At 43.2% G+C, this 20,101-nt stretch overlaps 1 protein-coding gene across 1 annotated transcript; it reads right to left on the bottom strand.

Annotated features, from left to right (window-relative positions):
• Window positions 1-17,441: 17,441 nt before the first annotated feature.
• Window positions 17,442-18,767, bottom strand: LOC146690003 (D(1)-like dopamine receptor). Its single transcript, XM_085434915.1, has one exon. The coding sequence runs from the start codon at window positions 18,765-18,767 to the stop codon at window positions 17,442-17,444; it is 1,326 nt and encodes a 441-aa protein (XP_085291041.1).
• Window positions 18,768-20,101: the final 1,334 nt, after the last annotated feature.

Here is a 20,101-nt window from a genome sequence, read left to right as displayed (position 1 = left end):
TGGCATCCGGGAGGTGACGAGGTGTCCACCCTCCCAGGTAGAACAGGGCAGAAGGCCCCGCTGCAAGCTGTTCATCCCATGCGAATGCTGGATTGAATGGGGATGATCTGTAGGAAGCAGAGTTCCCACCACTACCAGCAGCATATCTGACTCCACGAGGGGGCAATAAAGCCTCGTAGACCGGACGGGACCTAAACACCACATGTGGGCGTCCACTGGTTCTCAAAGCTGACCGAGGGTTCACAGAGACGCTGGGAGGTTTCCTCACAGGTCCCAAAGAGCTGAACCAGGGGCCAGGAGACTGAACTTCAGGAGGACTGGACTCATCTGAGCTGGAATCGTAAGTCACAACAAACTTTTTTGGCTCGTACATGGGTACAGAACGTGGAGCTGGAAGGGAAGCTATCGGACTGCTTGGAGACTGGCTTCCAGCATGAGAACCACAATGTTCAGGGGCATCTTCATACATCAGGGACACCAAGGGAGAGTGAAAAGCTTCAGATTGAAGGTTTGATAATCCAGAAGACTGTCCACCACCTGGGTAGGGATACCTGTAATCTGAGAAACACAGAGTTCAAATTACTAAACAGTTTAAGCACAAGTTTAAAATGATCACTTTAAGGACTACTGAGAATTATTGTACCCCTGTCCTAACCACCGCGACACATCCAGGACCGTCCCAGAGAGCAGCACACGGCCGAGCACTGGTTCAATAAGCAGAGTGGAAAAGGGAAGCCAAAAGGAATCACCATGGTAACCAGTAAATGAAGAGGAAAGCTGTGAGCCGAGGAAGGCGGATGTGTTTCACGGTGGACGGTGAGTCTCAGTTAAAGCAGAGAGGGGAGAGTGGAATTTAAATCTGTCCACTTGTTTACCCACCTTCATTTTTCCAAAATTAATATTGAAGCTGAAATCCAACAAATTTCACCTGAATCAGCTGCAGCGTTACAGGTACAGACGGGTGATTAAACGCGTCCAATACACATCAAACCTGAAAGACTGTTTTGGAGCTGTGACAGGACGTAGACCAGGAAATATAAACTATTATTTTAGAGTGGAAAAGATGTCGAGGGTCGAACTCAACTCCTTTGTTAGAGCGTTGTGCATTTCCAAATATTGTCTGACAGAATTTAATGATTCTGCATTCAGAACTTTAAAGCCTGAACAATGAGATCATGTCCAGAAAAAATTATTATTGTGTGTGAATGTGTGTGTGAATGGGTGGATGACTGGATATGTAAAGCGCTTTGGTGCCCTTAGGGACTATTAAAAGCGCTATATAAATACAGGCCATTTACCATTATTATTATTATTATTATTATTATTATTATTATTATTATTATTATTATTATTATTATTATTATTATTATTATTATTATTATTATTTATAAGCTGTAATTTGTTTAATATTTGCTACATCCAGCATTTTTTTTCAGAAACTAATGATGTAAAAGTCTGAAAACTAAAGTCATTTCCTGCTCAGAGGGAGTTGGAGGAAACACCTGCCAGGGAGCAGATTAGGACCAAAGAGTCTGTTACTATGGTAACTGACCAGTCTCCCATCGATCGGTGTTATCCAACTCAGTTTTCACTAAAATTGTAAAGTGCATTAGAAATAAGTCCATGTTTGATTTAGCAAAGAAAAACTGGAAGTAGAACCAAAGGAATCAGTTTCATTTAAAACAGAATAACCACAAAAATAGTGAAATATTAGGCCTTCAGAGACTGAGCCCTACCTGGTGCAGGGAAAGTACAACCAGTGCCTATCAGCAGGCAGATCAAAGGAGCTCTGCAGGACAGTCAGACACGATTAAACGGAGGTTCAGCTGTGACTCACAGTATACATGACAATGAAAACAGATGATCAGCTGACCTCAAAGAGAGTCCCAACACCATGTTTGACTCAGAACAGCAGGTCATCTACAGCTCTGTCGGGTGAAGGCTGGCTGCTGATTGAAGCTGCTCTAATGTAGGAGCTCGGCACTCATCATGTTCATTACAGACACCTGGAGACCCGAGGTGGTGCTGGGACAGAACTTCATCCAAACTTCAGCTGCGTTTCTGCAAGAACACACGAGCTGTGAAAGTTTCTTTGTGATGCTCAAATGGCGTGAAATGAAACTGCATTTGAAAACAGATGGACGGAAGTACTCAGACTGGCTCTGATGCCACACAAAATCCCCCCAAACAATCAGAAAGTGTTTTTGTGATTTGAATCCACAGAGAGGAGAAAATCGTGAAGTACAGCAGCACAGCTCAGAGGCAAACATACTCGGGTCTTTACATCTGTATAAGGTAAAGACAAAATGTTGAGAGTGGGAGTGGTGGAAAATAATTATTAGTTTGGTGCCATGTTCACCTTTTGCATCCATGATGCGTTCAAGTCACATCATAGGTCACAAACCACAGACTGTATATTAAAGATGGCGAGGCGTAATCACCGTCATATATCATGCATTGGTTTGTAAAGTTTCACTTTTAAAGCCTCCAACTATCTTTGTCATCAGCATCTTAGCTTCTTGGAAACCAGATGTGATACCTGTATGTGACTGAGGGACACTTCAAGTTCAACTTTATTGTCACTTCAACCATATACAGTTTAAAAATACACAGTGAGGCGAAACAACGTTCCTCCAGGAACCAAGGTGCTACAAGACAAGTTAGTGCAAAAAAAATAATAATATATAATATATCTAGTAATAAACAGGTCAGGGTGGCCTCATCCTAAATCATCTCATGTTTCAGGTTCTTAGCAAAATAACCATCAGACTCTAGACTAGCTCCCAGAGAAAGATTATTTTTGAACTGTCATTCATGCAAAGCTACCCTAGTAGCTTCAAATAAACAGAATATGTCCCCCTTCACCAGCTCTTCAGCCTCTTCTTTGCTCTTCTTCGGTTCTGAATGAGCTAATCTGGAAATTTAAAAGTGTGATGCTGGCATTACGCTCCGATAAGAAGGAATGTCATGCTCACTTTTAACCTTCAGTCTGCATTTGTCACTTTATCAGAAGCACAAAGCAGTATATGTGTTCTTACACTTGCTGTGAGCCTAATATTGTAGGAGGAGCTATTTGATTCACCTCATTCCCTTCAGCATCTGAGACAAAAGGTAGAAGAGCCATCTAAGATATGGTTCATAAACCTTAAACCTTCATCTTCTATCCTGTCTTCCTTCTCTCACCTCAACCGGTCGCAGCAGATGGCCCCGCCCCTCCCTGAGCCTGGTTCTGCTGGAGGTTCCTTCCTGTTTTTTTTCCCATTGTTGCCAAAGTGCTCTGTATGTATTATTGTAGGGTCTACCTTAAGCGCCTCGACTGTTGTTGTGATTTGGCGCTGCATAAATAAGACTGAATTGAATCTGCTGCTGCTGCTGATATTGTTAGCATGTATGTAAGAGCTCTGGACTCCATCTGCACCCTTCAGGCCGGGCTGCATTTGGAAATTTGCATGAAAAGTAGAATAATAAAAGAACAACTCTGTGCAGCTTTAAGATTTATTCTTTATTATTACTTTGAGGGTTTTGAAGAATCCTTACAAAACATGAGAATACGTGTAGAAGATTATATTATGGTCTGAGCTCAGCTTGACTGGATAATTTCACACTCACTGTCCACGGTTACGTCTCCCACTCAATCCAACGGTCTTTCAAAGAGGAGATCAGAAATGTTCAAAATCTGAGCTGAACTGAATGCAGCATTAATCAGTGACTGACTGGGACCAGGTGAAGTTCATTCTGAAGAGGCAGAACACAAATATAAGCACTTAGCACAGAGCTTCTGCTGATAGCATCTGTCAGACTGTTACTTCTGACCTGTTGTAGCTGAACTGTGGTGCAGTTTGAGATTTAAACATGGTGCTTGACCTGTTTCTCAGGTTAGTTTTGAGCTTTATTGTTTAGTGGTTTCGTTTGCGTACTTGTACTTATAGAGAACTTTTATCTTAACAGGGTTTCTTGGGTTTGCTTCCTGCTGTTCAGCAGAGCAGCTTGTTTCCCTACAGTTATTCAAGGCAAGTGTCTATGATAACTGGTCTGTAGCTGCAGCAGGAATGTAGATTTTGAGGTCTTCTGAAACAGTTTTACTTGATAAAGCCTTTATTTCATTTCTTGACTTAGACTTTAAAACTTGGATTTTCTGTTTTTAAATTAAAAATTAAAAGAAACTGTGTGAAATCTGTTTCTAGTTTCAGATCAATTTGGTGATGACTGGACTTCTGATACTGGAGGGGTAGGGACTAGCAGCTTCGGAGGTGGAGGGGATGGTGCTGGAGGCTTTTATGGATCCTCATTTCTTGGTGGCGTTCCTTGGGTTACTGCTCCTGTAGGAGGAGCCCTTTCTCTCGATTCTCAGAGATGGCTGCCATCCAAGTCTTTCCCTGACTTCAGTGGCTTGTATACCTACAGTGTGCCACTGGGCATGGTCGCAGCACCTCCCATATTTCCTTCATCGTACATCGTCCAGTCTGGGAATGGCTACCAGCGGGGAAGAGAAGCCCTTTCTTTCTCTAAATACTCTGATGATATAGTTGTTCCTTTTCCTCTGACACAGTATCTAGGGTTTCCCTGAGACTGAGTTTCAAGAGCTGCGGATCTGAGGTAAGGGGCTACTTATAAGCATCTAGCACTTGAACAATCAAAACCTGTGTGGTAATTTTTCTTTGTTTCTGCAGGTGATGCTGACCCTCAGCTGTGCAAGAACTGATGTCTTCAAACATTAAACATAAGAAAAATTGCATTGACTGTCAATCATCTTGGTTTTAGATGTTGCAGTGTGCCGCTAACTCTACGGACAGTGAACCAAGTCTTCTAAATACAATAATGTTCACTGAATAATGGGTATCATGGCCTGTAAATAAATGCAGCAGGATAACTGGGTGCCAAAATTTTACTGCTAGTGAGCTGAAAATACATTCCTGTGTCTAAGCTGCTCCCCAAGTAACACAAAAACATTGCTGGCATGAGTAAACCCATCATATGTTCCTACATCAGGTTTCTTACAACTGTGTATGGAACAGTAAGAAGAAAGTCGAGTTAGTTTTGTTCACTTTTTTTTTTTTTTTTTTTTTTTTTTTTTTTCCCCCCCCCCCTGATTTGGTGAACATGAATTTCCTGAATAACCCATAACTATCTCGCTGGCTGACGAACCTTGCCAACCCGTTATCTGCAACCACAACACTCAAGTTTGAGCTGAGCTAACATTAGCTGGTTTTGTTGATGCTGTAAGGCTTCAGATGTGCAACCGTAAATGTCCTATGAATTTTTAGCACAACATTGACATAGCTGTAGGATTTAGATATACCAATATGAGGTATATTTTCAATGCAAAGTCAGTGCTATATTGATCATTCATTTTTTTACATAATTAACCTCTGTGCTCATGTTTTAATTCAACAGTCCAGTGTTTGGACTGTCACTTCATCTTTGTTGGTGTAACCCTCTGAACAAACTGTTCAAAAAGCAAGTCTTGCAACTCCACAGCCATCTGAAATGCCTGGAAACATAATCTAAATTAAGTTTAAGTGTTCATTAAAACATAAGAATTGTACATTCAGAATCATAGGTCATATCTATGGAGGCTTGTTTCCTGCACTGGGAAAAAACAAAAGTATAAGTCAGAAATGTTTTTTAAAAATAGCTTTTATGTTATCTTAGATTTTCAATTCATCCCAATATTTCATTTTTAAGTCAAAGTTCCACAATACTAACCTGAAGATTTTGACATATTGACTGTTTGAAAAAAGAAAGAAAATAAAAAGCAGGCAGTATATAAACAATATAAGATTAGGTTGACAACCTGTTCCCCTTGGAGGGTTACACTCATTTGCTCCTAACTGTTCAGTAGATAGGTAAAACACTTCCAAGTTGCAAGCTAAATGCAGGTTTTACCAGGTGTGGCTAATCACTGTAATTGTAACTACACACCAGAACTCTTACATCGAGTTTGTGGTTCGTACTGATTCTCATTTCAAACATAGTAAATGTAAGAAAAACTTAGTTTAGTTTATTTGTGCCCTACAACAACCAGCAGCCTGGAGCAGCGTGATGACGTCCATCTTTCACGTCTCATACATGTGAGGGACGCACACGTCATGAGTACAATGTTTTAAAGTTCCACGTAAATCCTTTAAATCATCACTCTGCTTTAAAAACAAAAGCTCGTTATTTTGTCTTTACAAGAAGCTTCGATTTCTTAAACTACTCTCAGCAGCTTCATGAGTAGAAATTGTGAAATTTCAGGTTGGGGGTAGATCGCGGTGAAATGAAACATTCAGACTGAAGTCCTGTGAAAACAGGCTAATGTGACTCCCAGCTTCATGCAGATCTCCAGCTATCCTCAAACACCTCCCACACTGCCACGATCACAGCGTCAGAAAGTTTGTGACTAAAGCATCTGCAGTCCTCTGTGATTTTCCTTTATCGAAGCAGCGAGCCACAGGCGAGGCCTCCGAGCTCGAAACAGCAGAGCCGCTTCTGGGGTTTCACTGTTTCACTCTCTGCACTCGTGTTTTCAGCAACAACCTTCTTATGAATGAATGTGAAAAACCCTGCAGTCACTGTGTGGGTGATCTCAGAGGTTCACATCAATCGGTCTAAGAGTCTGAGGCATTTTACAGGTCATATGAATTCTGGTTGAATGATAAGACATGAACGTGTTCTCAGTGTTAGTTTTAATGAATCCTCATTGAACCTTTGGACTCTCAGCTTCAGGCAGATCTGGAGACTCGCTGGGGTGAATGTGCTTGAAGGTATCGTCAGAGTATTTGGAGTGGGACAGGACTTCTGCTGCTCGCTGGTAGCTGTTTCTTGATTGGACAATGTAGGATGCAGGCAGGTACGGCAGCTCAGTCGTGCTCACCGGCACCTCATCAGTGTTCCAGACGCTGGCATCCGGGAGGTGACGAGGTGTCCACCCTCCCAGGTAGAACAGGGCAGAAGGCCCCGCTGCAAGCTGTTCATCCCATGCGAATGCTGGATTGAATGGGGATGATCTGTAGGAAGCAGAGTTCCCACCACTACCAGCAGCATATCTGACTCCACGAGGGGGCAATAAAGCCTCGTAGACCGGACGGGACCTAAACACCACATGTGGGCGTCCACTGGTTCTCAAAGCTGACCGAGGGTTCACAGAGACGCTGGGAGGTTTCCTCACAGGTCCCAAAGAGCTGAACCAGGGGCCAGGAGACTGAACTTCAGGAGGACTGGACTCATCTGAGCTGGAATCGTAAGTCACAACAAACTTTTTTGGCTCGTACATGGGTACAGAACGCGGAGCTGGAAGGGAAGCTATCGGACTGCTTGGAGACTGGCTTCCAGCATGAGAACCAGCTAATGTTAGCTCAGCTCAAACTTGAGTGTTGTGGTTGCAGATAGCGGGTTGGCAAGGTTCGTCAGCCAGCGAGATAGTTATGGGTTATTCAGGAAATTCACCAAATCAGAAAAAAAAAATGGTGAACAAAACTAACTCGACTTTCTTCTTACTGTTCCATACACAGTTGTAAGAAACCTGATGTAGGAACATATGATGGGTTTACTCATGCCAGCAATGTTTTTGTGTTACTTGGGGAGCGGCTTAGACACAGGAATGTATTTTCAGCTCACTAGCAGTAAAATTTTGGCACCCAGTTATCCTGCTGCATTTATTTACAGGCCATGATACCCATTATTCAGTGAACATTATTGTATTTAGAAGACTTGGTTCACTGTCCGTAGAGTTAGCGGCACACTGCAACATCTAAAACCAAGATGATTGACAGTCAATGCAATTTTTCTTATGTTTAATGTTTGAAGACATCAGTTCTTGCACAGCTGAGGGTCAGCATCACCTGCAGAAACAAAGAAAAATTACCACACAGGTTTTGATTGTTCAAGTGCTAGATGCTTATAAGTAGCCCCTTACCTCAGATCCGCGGCTCTTGAAACTCAGTCTCAGGGAAACCCTAGATACTGTGTCAGAGGAAAAGGAACAACTATATCATCAGAGTATTTAGAGAAAGAAAGGGCTTCTCTTCCCCGCTGGTAGCCATTCCCAGACTGGACGATGTACGATGAAGGAAATATGGGAGGTGCTGCGACCATGCCCAGTGGCACACTGTAGGTATACAAGCCACTGAAGTCAGGGAAAGACTTGGGGCTCAAGCTTGTTTTGAAGTGAGTAGTGAAATTTAATGCTGTCTGATTTAGTAGTTTATCTACAGAGACTTGTTTGTTTTTTCACAGGGTTTCCTGCATTTGTTTCCTGCTTTTCAGCAGTGGATCTTGTTTCCCTCAAACAATGAAAGGTAAGCTATTCCTTCAACTTCAGAATGCCTAGAAGCTTAAATTAACTTGGCTTTACAAGCTTACATTTAGTTGAAATCTTTTAATTCAGGGCAAACTAGTCCAGCTTTAACTGCCAGTGCTAGAAGTGCTAGCAATAAAAAACAGAACTGATCGTTAACCCAGGCCTTTACCGATCTGGTATGGGGAATCTCATTCATTTTTATACATTTCAACAAATGCAGTTTCTGATCTTGTGTACCCTTGGCAATTCCACCATCTTGAACTCTACAAATTATACTAACTCTTGGGTCAAACTTCAGCTGATGTGGAAAGTGTGTATAGTCTGTTTTGTTTTTGTTTTTTTGTTGTTTTTTTGCTTGCATTAAAAATGCAGGAAAGCATGAGGCTTGGAATACAGAGACTTCCCCTATCATATGGAAGATATAGTAATGATAGGCATAGTCTGGCTCGTCTGTTATTCCAAATGAATTTGGTGCGTATTATTTTTTTGCCTTTGTGAAGAAGTCATATGGAGGACTAAGAGGAATGTTTACGCGTCCAATCAGAGATTGGCGGCATAGTCCATCAATTGATTCAACAACAGAGTTGATTGTTGGAGCATGGTTTGCATGTGCCAAATCATCTATCTTTGGAGTGGATTTTTCTTATATTTATCACACACACACACACACTAGACGGGTAAGACTGTCTCTGGCAACTTGAATGGGTGATTTAATTCTCTGAGAATGTTTAAAGGATGGCTGATTTGGATTGACTAATTTTATACCCAGAGATGTTGTAGGGTAAATTGTTTTGAGTAGCTGGGGAACTGAGCTCTTTAATTTGGACAACATTAAAATGTAATCTGCTCTCTACAGCTTCATGCTGGTTTTCAACGACAACTTTATCCTCGGTAAATTTAGAAAGGCCAAGCACTACCCCCTTACTGCTCAGTTCTTGACTGTACTCCACAAAAAAAAAAAAATATATACACACACACACACACACACACACACACACACACACACACACACACACACACACACACACCATTTGTTTCTGGTTTGATGCACTTAAGGTTAAAAATGAAACACGAGCACTATCCTAATTCTCACCTATTTGGGGCAATAAGGCCTTTGACCCTGGTTGGAAAGATTCGGGTTTTAAAATGTGGGCTGCCAGAGGTTTGTGCAAAGTTGCAGACCTATTTGACAAGGACACCCTAATGTGCTTTAATGACTTGACATGGAAATTTGGCATTCCAACCAAACATTTCTTCAAATTTCTACAGATCAGAAGCTTCATTTCAAAAATCCCTAACACTGCCCACTCTAAACTCATTAAAGGGCACAGCAATAAACCATCAGCTGAAGAAGGGTTTAATATCCCGTCTTTATAACAACCTCAGGGACAGCTCTCAAACGTCCTCAGAAAAAAAGATTTGAATGGTGTCAAGACTTAAAGTGTAGAATAACCACAGCGGAATGTCAAAAAGCCTACTTGAAAGCCCAAACACAATCTATAAACACCCAATTTAAACTAATCCAGTATATATTAGAACATATATCACCCCAACATTATTAAACAAATTTGACCCTAACGTTCTGGACACGTGTTAAATGTGGGGATAAAGGTACACTGATGCATTGCCTATGTGAATGTCCAGAAATCCCAAAATTTTGGACAGAAGTTTTAGATGTATTAGTGCGAATTACAAGTGTTAAGCTGAATCCATGTCCTAAATCCTAGCGATTTTCCCTACTGAGCAAAGTTCACCAAAAACCACAATCATCTGCCTGTTGCAGGCAAAATATAGCATAGCCAATAGATCAATAAATAAATAAATATTTTGGAAAAAATGCAGGAAAACTCTTGATTAAAAGAGCATGTTGACATGCGGCGAGTGCTACGCTGTGGGCTCTTGCTGAATGAAGCTAGGACAGCCACTGATGTTTCTTCATTAGTGACAGTTTTCTTGCGTCCACATTTTGGCAAATCCAACACTGAACCAGTTTCACGAAACTTAGCCAGCAGTTTGCTAACTGTAGCATGGGAGATGGGTGGTCTCGTAGGGTGTCTTGCATTGAAATCTGCTGCAATGACCCGGTTACTGCGTTCACCAGATATCAACACAATTTCGATCCGCTCCTCACGTGACAACCTCTTCGACATGTCAATGGCTGTGAACAAAGAGAAACTTGTAAATAACTCACGAAAGAATAAAGTTACGTTGAAACAAAGCACATCATTGTTGTTCTTGTGACATTACCAATAAGTTTCATGTTTCACATGGCCCTCTTCCTATTGCAAAAACAAAAGTTGTATCCAAGATGGCCGACTTCTAAATGGCCACCATGGTCACCACCCACCTTGAGGAGTTTGCCCCTCACATATACTAATGTGCCACAAACAGGACTTTAATATCACCAACCATTCCCATGTTATTACGGTCTATCCATATAAATGGCCCACCCTGTAGTATTACAAGTAGGAGCTCAGTCTTCTTCTTTATATTATTTATTGGTGGTTGGCAAACAGCAAAACGGTGCAATACTGCCACCAACGGGTTTGGAATGTGAACCAAAATGTTAACAAAATATATAAATACATTTTTCAAAAAAATTTAAAAACCTCCCAAACAAATGAGTCTGCCATAAAAACCAAATATGGTCTGATAACTTTCCCTTCTCGAGTTCTTATGAAACAAATCAACCAAGCCCAGTTTCACTTTCATATCACCAAGCATATCAATTCTTCTCTCTGCATCATATTTCTGACAATGCATCAAAACATGTTCTGTTGTTTTTTCTTCTCTATTGCAGTCAAACTTTCCTGTGCGGGGTTCAGTATTCTTTCTTTCTTACAGTTATATTGGCAGTTGGCAAACAATTGAAAGGTGCAGGGGTTCGGTATTGTTCAGATTCCAGGCTAAAAAGAATGCATCATTGACTGGGGAGTGATGGGCACCAGGTGAAGTGAATGAATTTAACGAGAGCTGCTAGCATGTTGAGCACCAATATAAGCCATGCATTTGCTGCCAGCTAGTTAACGGACACTGAGTTGATCTGTAAGCAGCTGGCAGCGTGTTGGTACTGACCTGCTGTAGCTGACCCTTTTGAGGCTTAATCATGGTGCTTGTCTTTATTCTGAGGTTAGTTGTGCTGTTTGATGCTTGATGTCTCTTTTATATTTTAAGTTTTTTATTTTTTATATAAAACATGTTATATCTTTAACAGGGTTTCCTGGATTTGCTTCCTCCATTTTGGCCGAGGTGCTTGCCTGTTTTAGTTAAAGGTAAGTCTTCCTGTCTAACCTCAAGAGAGTTAGTCTTGGAAATCTAGCTGTAGCAGAACTGAACTACCCTTTTTTTTTTTTTTCTTTTTTTTCCAGAAAACTGTAATTTTATACTTGACTGAAAAGCTTGGTCTGCTAAACCAAGTAATAGAAGGGTTTTCTTTCAGTGCTACTCAGAGCAAAATTTTCAAGAGCTTCATTGCAACTTGACAAGCTCAGTTTCAGCAAAAACTCTGGAAGGGTTGGTATTGGTGGCTTTACTGGATCCTCATTTTTTTTGCTGGCTTTCCATGGGTACATGCTCCTGTAGGGGGAGCTCCTTCCTCCTTTGACCCACAGGACTGGATGCCCTCTCAGACCTATCCTGACTTTAATGCCTGGTATACCTCTCAAGTGCCACTTGGCATGTTTATGGCTCCACCTGCATTGCCTTCATCCTACATCATCCAGAACGGCAATGGTTACCAGCGAGGAAGAGAAGCCTTTTCTTACTCCAAATACACTGACGATGTCTACAGCCCCTTCCCTCTAAGCCCCGTGCTGCCACACAATCCAGAAAGTGTCCCAGTGGCTGATTCTCAAAGGATAAAGGTTTGAGATAAGGCACAGTTACGTGTGTGTGTATCAGGTCAACTTGATGAGCTGGGCCTCCATGCATCATGTGGTCATTAAATACACTATAACAACAAAATCTGTTCTCCAGTCTTTTACTGGGCAACCAGTCATTAGGTCAGCTTTAGGTTTTTGTGGACAATGTCAGACACTTTGACGTTTACACATTCAGCATAGCCAGACTCTGCCTTAACTGGCTGAACCTGACACCATCACGGTCAGAGGTGATGGGTTACAACTTTCTTTAAACTGGCTGATATGCATGGACACAAAGGTTGTCTTGCAAGTCACGTGACTCTGTCACATTGGATGAATGATGATGAAAAGCATAATGAAGTGAAAGGCAACACTATAGCAACTACAACTCAAGACTTAAAATGGTGAGAATAACTCAAATGTACTGAAAATACTCAACCAAGACCCCAGATCCCAAAGTCAAACCATGGACTGACAATTAAAGCTACAGTGTGTAAAAGTTTAACAGATGTCAGCAGCTTGCAGAATTCTACTGAATTACCTCCAGAAACGTATTTGCGTAAGCCTGGCTACAGTGGCTAGGATAACTTATTTTCATCTGTCAGAGACAAAACCTTAAATTTCAACTGTAGAAGGCAGTCCCACTGTTTACCTCAGCTTTCAATGCCAGGTGAGACACAGTTGAACGATTTATCAGCAGGAAAGCGACTGTTAGGGCATTGGAGCCTAATGTTAGCGTCTAACTGGCTGCTGTTATTTAGCTCTTGTCAGCTTTCCAGAGATGAGGGTCACGTGTCTGACCTGGGAGCGTGTTTTTGTGTTAGAGCACTGACTTAAATGAAGACATTTTAATAAGATGCCAGTGGCGTCCTCGTTCCTTGTGTTTGTGTGAAGGGGCTAAAATGTAGGGTATGACTGTGCAGAAGTGAATCTAAATGTACCTTCACGCAAACACCTTTGACTTCTTTCTCCTTCGGTTTGCACATTGCATCTCCGCTCTCTAGCACCACATACGTAAAACACCATTAGTTGCAAGGCAGATGTCCTTTCCCTCCACTGTATTCAGATATAGTGGCTTTCACAAACTGCCAACCCACTGATATTTATTCTAGATTAATTATATGGGTCAGGTTAATGGAAGATGTAATTAGACACTAATCTGTATATTTGAGTACAGTATCCTTTTTACTAAGAAATTACTGATTTTACATTATAATTTTTGTTATATCATGAAGGCAGAAGAAATGAATCAAATCTACTCTATTTTATTCTAATTCTAAGCGCTCCGATTTTGAACACATTTTGAAATGGGAGTTTCCCCTATCGTTGAATTTGTTGGTTTCTTCTCTTGTTTTCCCTCCATGTGGTTGTATGTGTTTTATGCAAACACTTGAATACCTCGGAGAAGATGAACACTGTTAATCTTCTCTGGCGATTCACCTGGCTGTCATTGAAACGCCAGCATTGGCACTGAGTGACTTCAGAGAGCGAATGAAAGAAGGCATGAGCACAATCCTGGCCGCTTTCTCCTGGAGATGAAAGAGTGTGTGTCACAAAGAGCTCTTAAGTGTGGTTGTCTGTTTCTCTGTGCAACCTTTCACCTCTGCTGCTGCTGTGGCTGCAGCAACATTTCTACATGTGGAACAAAAGCTTCAAACAGGGGAAGCTAGTGCAATACTGAGCACTTTTTCTGTTTATTTAACAAAATGTTATCAAAGAAGGCACTAAGCTGACCAATGAGGTGTCGTAGTCACATCTTCATTATGTTAAACATAAGCATAGTGATGCGTGTTTGAGTGCACAGAGCTCTGAATGTAATGTGACAGAAGCACCTTCATAACTGAAACGTTGAATCAGCATTATGTATATAATAAGGGCCTCAATACAGAACCTTGTGGCACACCATAGGTGAGGGAAGTGGAAGATGACTGTACTTAAAACCTCAGCTTGGATAACAGATTCTGGTTATCATACTTCTCAGATTAAAATATATTACAGATATAAAGTTATATGCAGACGACAGCGTTTCATCGTGTCATCCTGCTGATTTATGAGCACAAACTTGGATAAATTTGTGATTTGCTCAGTTGCCTTGATGCTGCTGCTATAAACACTCAAGAGGTTTCACATAGTCCTGAACCTGATGGAGACTCCATATTGATATTGGGAACAGTGGAGCAGTTTTCACTGACTGAGTGCAGACTAACAACTGTTTAGAGCAATCTGAAGCCAACACAAACATCTGAAGGGTCTATTGCATATTGAAATGGAGTTTGGAATTCTGGCACTTCATCGCCTGGAAGAAGTTTTACTTCTTCAATTATCCGATTCAGGGTGCTTGTTAATTGTGCATATTACTATTAAGATATTTCTCTCTGATTTCTGCCAGTGCTGGACCCACCCACTATGCATCATATGCTTTATTTCCAGAAGTTTCTGATTGGAGCAAATTCCAACTTCACAGCCTGTACATGGCTGATTACTGCAGGGAATAAGTGAGATTTGCGGGCATGCACTGGGCTGAAAATCAAGTTGTTGATGCAGTGGTTGAGCATTACACAGGCTGCAATAATCATGATCATGTGACTGTGCAACATGGTTTCTCCGCTTGTTTTTATTACGTGTCTGCCTCACACATGTAACATTTCAGTCTGAGCTGACTGATGTTCATCGGGTAGAAAGAGCTGCAGTTTTATAAAAGAGTGAAACATTTCCATAATGGCACAAACAGATTTCTGTGTTTGCTGTTAATGACCTGAAAAGTTTGTGGTTAATATGATTTTTGATTTTCAGCTTTTCCTGTTGTACATGTTTGTGAGAGATGGAGCGCCACACTTTCAGCGCCATGCTGGACCCTGGTGTGCCGGGATTGGCTGCTGGGTGTCTGTCAGTAACAGTCAGAACAACAAACGTGGTGAAATCTCTGCAGCGATTTCTTCTTCTCTGAGTTCATGTTTTCAGGATCAGTGAGAGAGACTCCAGAGGACACCTGCAAGCTGCCTCGGATCACCCAAACTTCCTTTCTCAGGGCTCTCTGTGACCTTCATCCTTGACTCTGAATGCTAATCAGCTCTGACCTCTCCATCTGGATCCACTCAACATCACAGTGCTCCACCTGTTCCACATCTCCACCCAGGGACATTTTTGGGGGGGACATTGAAGCCAGACTTGAGTTTGGTTGTTGAATTTCCTTTTTTCTTTTTTGACTGTTGATGAAAATTTGCATTTCCCCCTCAAATCTCAGTATTTTGGAAGCGTGGTGATGCTGCTGCCTTCACCTTTGTCCTACATTTAACATTAAAGTCGCTGACTTGTCGGGTTCCTGTGCAGTAAAACAACAGTCTGGCTCTCCCTCACCTCAACACAGTGAGGGAGATTTACATGAAATACTGACATTAATCTTGAACTGACCCAAAGCTTCAAACAGCAACATGACAGTAACTTTAAAGTGCAATTATTGTGCTCAATTTCATTCTTGGACTATGCTAAAGGAGCTTTGCATGATCGCGGTTTGTAATAATCCTTTATCTCACAGTTCCTGCTCCGTCTGAAACGAGCTGTTAGAAAAGGTTTTCAGTCTCTGTGAGTCTGCAGAGCTTTGCCTCAGCTCACCGACAACCAGCAGCCCAAAGCTTTCCAGCAAACTCCATCGTGGAAACGCTCATCTGGCTTTTGTTCAGCTTCACATTCAATTTGCATGTACAAACGCCAACAGCCTGCAATTACCTGAAGGGCCAATTAGATGCCAAAATTAATGATGTAATTGTTATTAATGATCTGTCCTCCATCTTTACCATATCAAAGGGAGGTTCAGTCAGTGGGTCTGAACACTCAGATCAAACAGCTTTCAATCTGTGGGCATCAAGTACAAGTCAGGGCTTAGGTTTAAATTCAAACCACCATCGATATCCGTGAGTTTAAGGTCATTTGTATTACATCACACAACTTTATTAGTTTATGTGTGATGATGTGTGCCATCCAGACAGTGTCACTAACGAGAGCAGAGAACAATCAGGACGGATTTTCCCCTCATTCCCGACATTCAGCCTGTTAGCTTGGTGCCATTTAAAGTCTCTGACAGACACTCCTGACGTTCCTGAGATATTTAACCTCATTTGTGTCTGTTGTTAAGTGCACAGTATTGTTGTTCAGCAGCTGCAGATTCAAACAAAGATGAAGGATTCTTGAGCAAAGAATCTTTGATTAAATTGATCTGCTAAAGGAAAGAAGTACCTTTAAAGAGTTATCGGTTTAACAGTGAGAGGAAAAGCCTGTGAACGGTGCTGTAAACACAAGTTTACATTTTACTATAAACTGAAAACTCGGCGACAGAAAAATCTTGTTTTTACAGTGCTGATGTAAACTCACACAGGATGAATTATTTTAAAGCTTGTTTATCACTGTTTGGTGTGTGGGTTTTATTTATTTATTTATTATTATTATTTTTTTGCTATGACAAGAAGAGAGGAAAAAAAGTCACGAACATATAAATTGTGTCTGTTTCACTTATTTCATTACAAAAGAAAACCCTGAACTCCCTGCGTGGGCTGTAACACGCAAACACGTCATCAGAGCCACGAAGGGGTCCATGCAGTGTCTGAATACTGGACACCAAATATATCAGTAAAAGTATATGTCATCATGTCGTGGTAGCAACAACTGATTGGTTGTTAGTCTGTGTGATCAATCATGAAGTTTAACACTGAAATCAGGATTTAGAAAAGCAACTCAGTGATCATAAAGCAGGATGAGGTTTGTTTTTAAAATTCAGATTTGAGCAGAATTCCAACAAATGTGCAGTGACATTTGACAAACACACAACTGCCTGTTTGACTCAATGGATCATTTTGGATTTGTGCTTTTAGTCAGATCTTCTCAAGCTTCACGTGGTGGTGGGGAAAGTACCAGAGGAACCAAAACTGTGGAGGTTTGGTCCAAATGAAAGAGTCGAAGTGAGTCTCAAGCAAAGAGTTTAATGTATAAAGAGCATTAACAGGAAATGGTAAGGCGTTCCAGTGACTCGGACAAACTCTGTCATCTGTTTTTATGTCCAGATGTTGGAATATTGGGAATGAGCAGAACAGAGCTCAGAGTGACAAACACAGAACGACCTCCTGCCTTCCATCTGAAGTCGGGATGATGATGATGATGATAATGATGAGTATCCATTTTTTTTTTACATCCTCTCAAATGTTTGATGGAAAAATCGTCCACACTTAAATGACCTGACAACAGGAAAAAAAATCCTCTCCTCTCGTTTAAAGTCACAAGCAGAAGGTCAAAGGTCAATCCCGGTCTGCTCACAGGTCCTGGACTTGACCGGGTATCACGTAAAAGTCTGCCGGTGCATCGTGTCCAAAGGGCATCATGTCCAGAGAGATCTCGGCCTCGCACTCGTGCCGCAGGATGGCGGGCAGCAGCAAGTTCCGGCGGTTCCTGGAATCACCGGAAATGGCCGAAACTTTATCGAAGTCGCGCTCGAGCTCCGCCGGCGCAGCGCACACCTCCTTCTGCAGGGTGGTGTCGTGGTGGGACGCCAGCTCGTTACTGAAGTCCACCGCCTCCACCGCCGAGGTGGCGCAGTAGCGGCTGCAGCCCAGGATGGTGGAGAAGGCCTTCCGGAAGTCTGCGTTGAAGGCGTAGATGACCGGGTTCAGGGACGAGTTGGCCCAGCCGAACCACACGAACACGCTGAACGTGGTGTCGCTGACGCAGGGCGGCGCGCCCAGGCGCTCCAGGCGGCAGAAGGGAACCATGCAGTTGAGCACGAAGAACGGCAGCCAGCAGAACACGAACACGCCCATGATGACCGACAGCGTCTTCAGCACTTTGGTCTCGCGGCGGAAGGAAGTTTTCAGAGAGCTCTCCTCGTGCGCGGAGGCGCGGGGCCGCCGGTGCACGGCGCGGCAGCCCCTCTCTAGCGACGAGATCCGCCGGATCTGCGTGCGCGCGATGCGGAAGATGCGCGTGTACGTGCCCACCATGATGAGCACGGGGATGTAGAAGCTGATGAGGGAAGAGGAGATGGCATAGGTGCGATTCAGGCTCGCGTTGCAGTCCCCCGGGTCCGTGGCGTTCTGCGCGCCCGCGCGGTGCCAGTTGAGCTGCACGGGGATGAAGGAGATGAGCACAGACAGCGTCCACGCCACACCGATCATCACGCACGCGAACCTGCGCGTCATCCTGCGCTCGTAGCGGAACGGGCTGGAGATGGCCCAGTAGCGGTCCATGCTGATGATGCACAGGTGGAGGATAGAGGCCGTGGAGCACATGATGTCGAACGCCACCCACGTGTCGCAGAAGCGGCCGAACAGCCAGACGCCGGCCACCTCGGACACGGCCCTCCACGGCATCACTAGCACGGCCACGAACAGGTCGGACACGGCCAGAGAGATGACAAAGGCGTTGGTGACTTTGGAGCGAAGGTGGCGGAACTTGATGACGGCGGCGCACACCAGCGCGTTCCCCAGCAGCGTGGACACGATCAGGACGCACAGGACGCATCCGGTGAGCGCGCGGAGGCTGAGGTCACTCCCGTGCGCGGGGCTGTCCGCTGCCGCCGTGACCACTGGGTGCTGGCTCTGGTCCTGCCGCTGGTTCCGCGTGTGGTTGTAGAAAGTCTCCATGGACACTCGGACTGTCCCTCCCTCCCTCCGGTATACTCAATCCACGCGAGCTCAGAGCTCTTCAACACTTACATATAGCGCACGTGAAACGCACACTTCAAATGTTTCGGTCTGTAAAAGAACAACCAAAAAAACAACAACCCCGAAACAAAATCACCTCCAGGCTGAAGTGAAATATCTGAACCGAAGCGTGGAAAGTTCACGCCGAGTTCGTTTGCTTCAGTTTCTTTATGTTTTTAATGTGCCAAAGACGTCTGCTCTCGTGTTAACAGGTCACGGGAGAAACAAACACTTCCACCCACTGTTTAACAAACTTTGGAAACAGCAGTTTCATCAACGAGTGATCCGGTTCTCAGGAGCAGACCCCGGCACCATCTGGACATGTCTCCACCCGTCGCAGGGCTAACAGGTGCACCAGCCGACCCGACGTGTGTGTCCCACTGTGGGAGGGTACCTGCAGAGAGCCACAGACACTCTAGCCGGGCCCGGAACCCCTGCTGCTGCTGCGCACACCTGTCTGTGCCTGTCAGGGTCTCTCAGGTGTCCGTCTGCGTTACCTTTAATGGACCCGCGAGCTCCTTCCGGGGATCAGCTGGAGCAGTAATTAAGTTCTGTGTTGGTTTCTTTGACAGAAATCTGAAGGTTTCCCGTTTTTCTTCAAGTTCAGGTGTGTCTGATGTGGATCCACAGCAGCTGCTTTCAGAGAAGAGCTCCTCGGAGTGAGGAGGAGGAGGAGGTGCAGCTCCTCGCTGCTGCAGAGCGAGCGCACTCACGGAGCCGCACGTTTGATGAAAGTGAGTCTGAACTGAGCTTTCCTGCCTGCAGGTCGTGAAACAGTTTGTTTAGACTTCCTCGCTGTGTGTCGCTCTCGGTCCTGCACAGCTTCAGTCTTCGTCTCACAGAACCTTATAAATAAAACTGCTTTTCCAGCTGCTCTCGGTGACCTTCGGCGTTTATAAGAGTTCTTTAAAAAAAAAACAACTATAGTTTTAAAATAAAACATCATCAGCGGATTATAGGAAAAAAGTTTATCGTACCAGACAAAGAAAAATTAACTTACAGGTTTCGTTTCATTCATATATTTTTGTGGGCGCGATAATTAAAAGGATACGTTATAAACTCGTGTTGTTCGTTCTTTTGTTTTTCATTTACATATAAAAGCCATTCAAATATTTTGCATGTACACAGGCTGAATTCTGAAGAATGTTTTTTTTCTTCCTTTATTGCCATTTTTGGGTTGTTGTTAATAATCAGCACCATAATAATAAAACGTGGGACACTGAGTCTGCAATGAGACGTAAGCTGAACTTTAACCTCTGTCACAAAAGAAAACG

This window comes from Copadichromis virginalis, linkage group LG16 (genome assembly GCF_057382275.1).
Source record: "Copadichromis virginalis isolate Kocher_CV1m ecotype Utaka linkage group LG16, C_Virginalis_male_GT1.1, whole genome shotgun sequence".
NCBI lineage: Eukaryota > Metazoa > Chordata > Actinopteri > Cichliformes > Cichlidae > Copadichromis > Copadichromis virginalis.
This window is presented reverse-complemented; position numbering and strand designations above follow the sequence as displayed.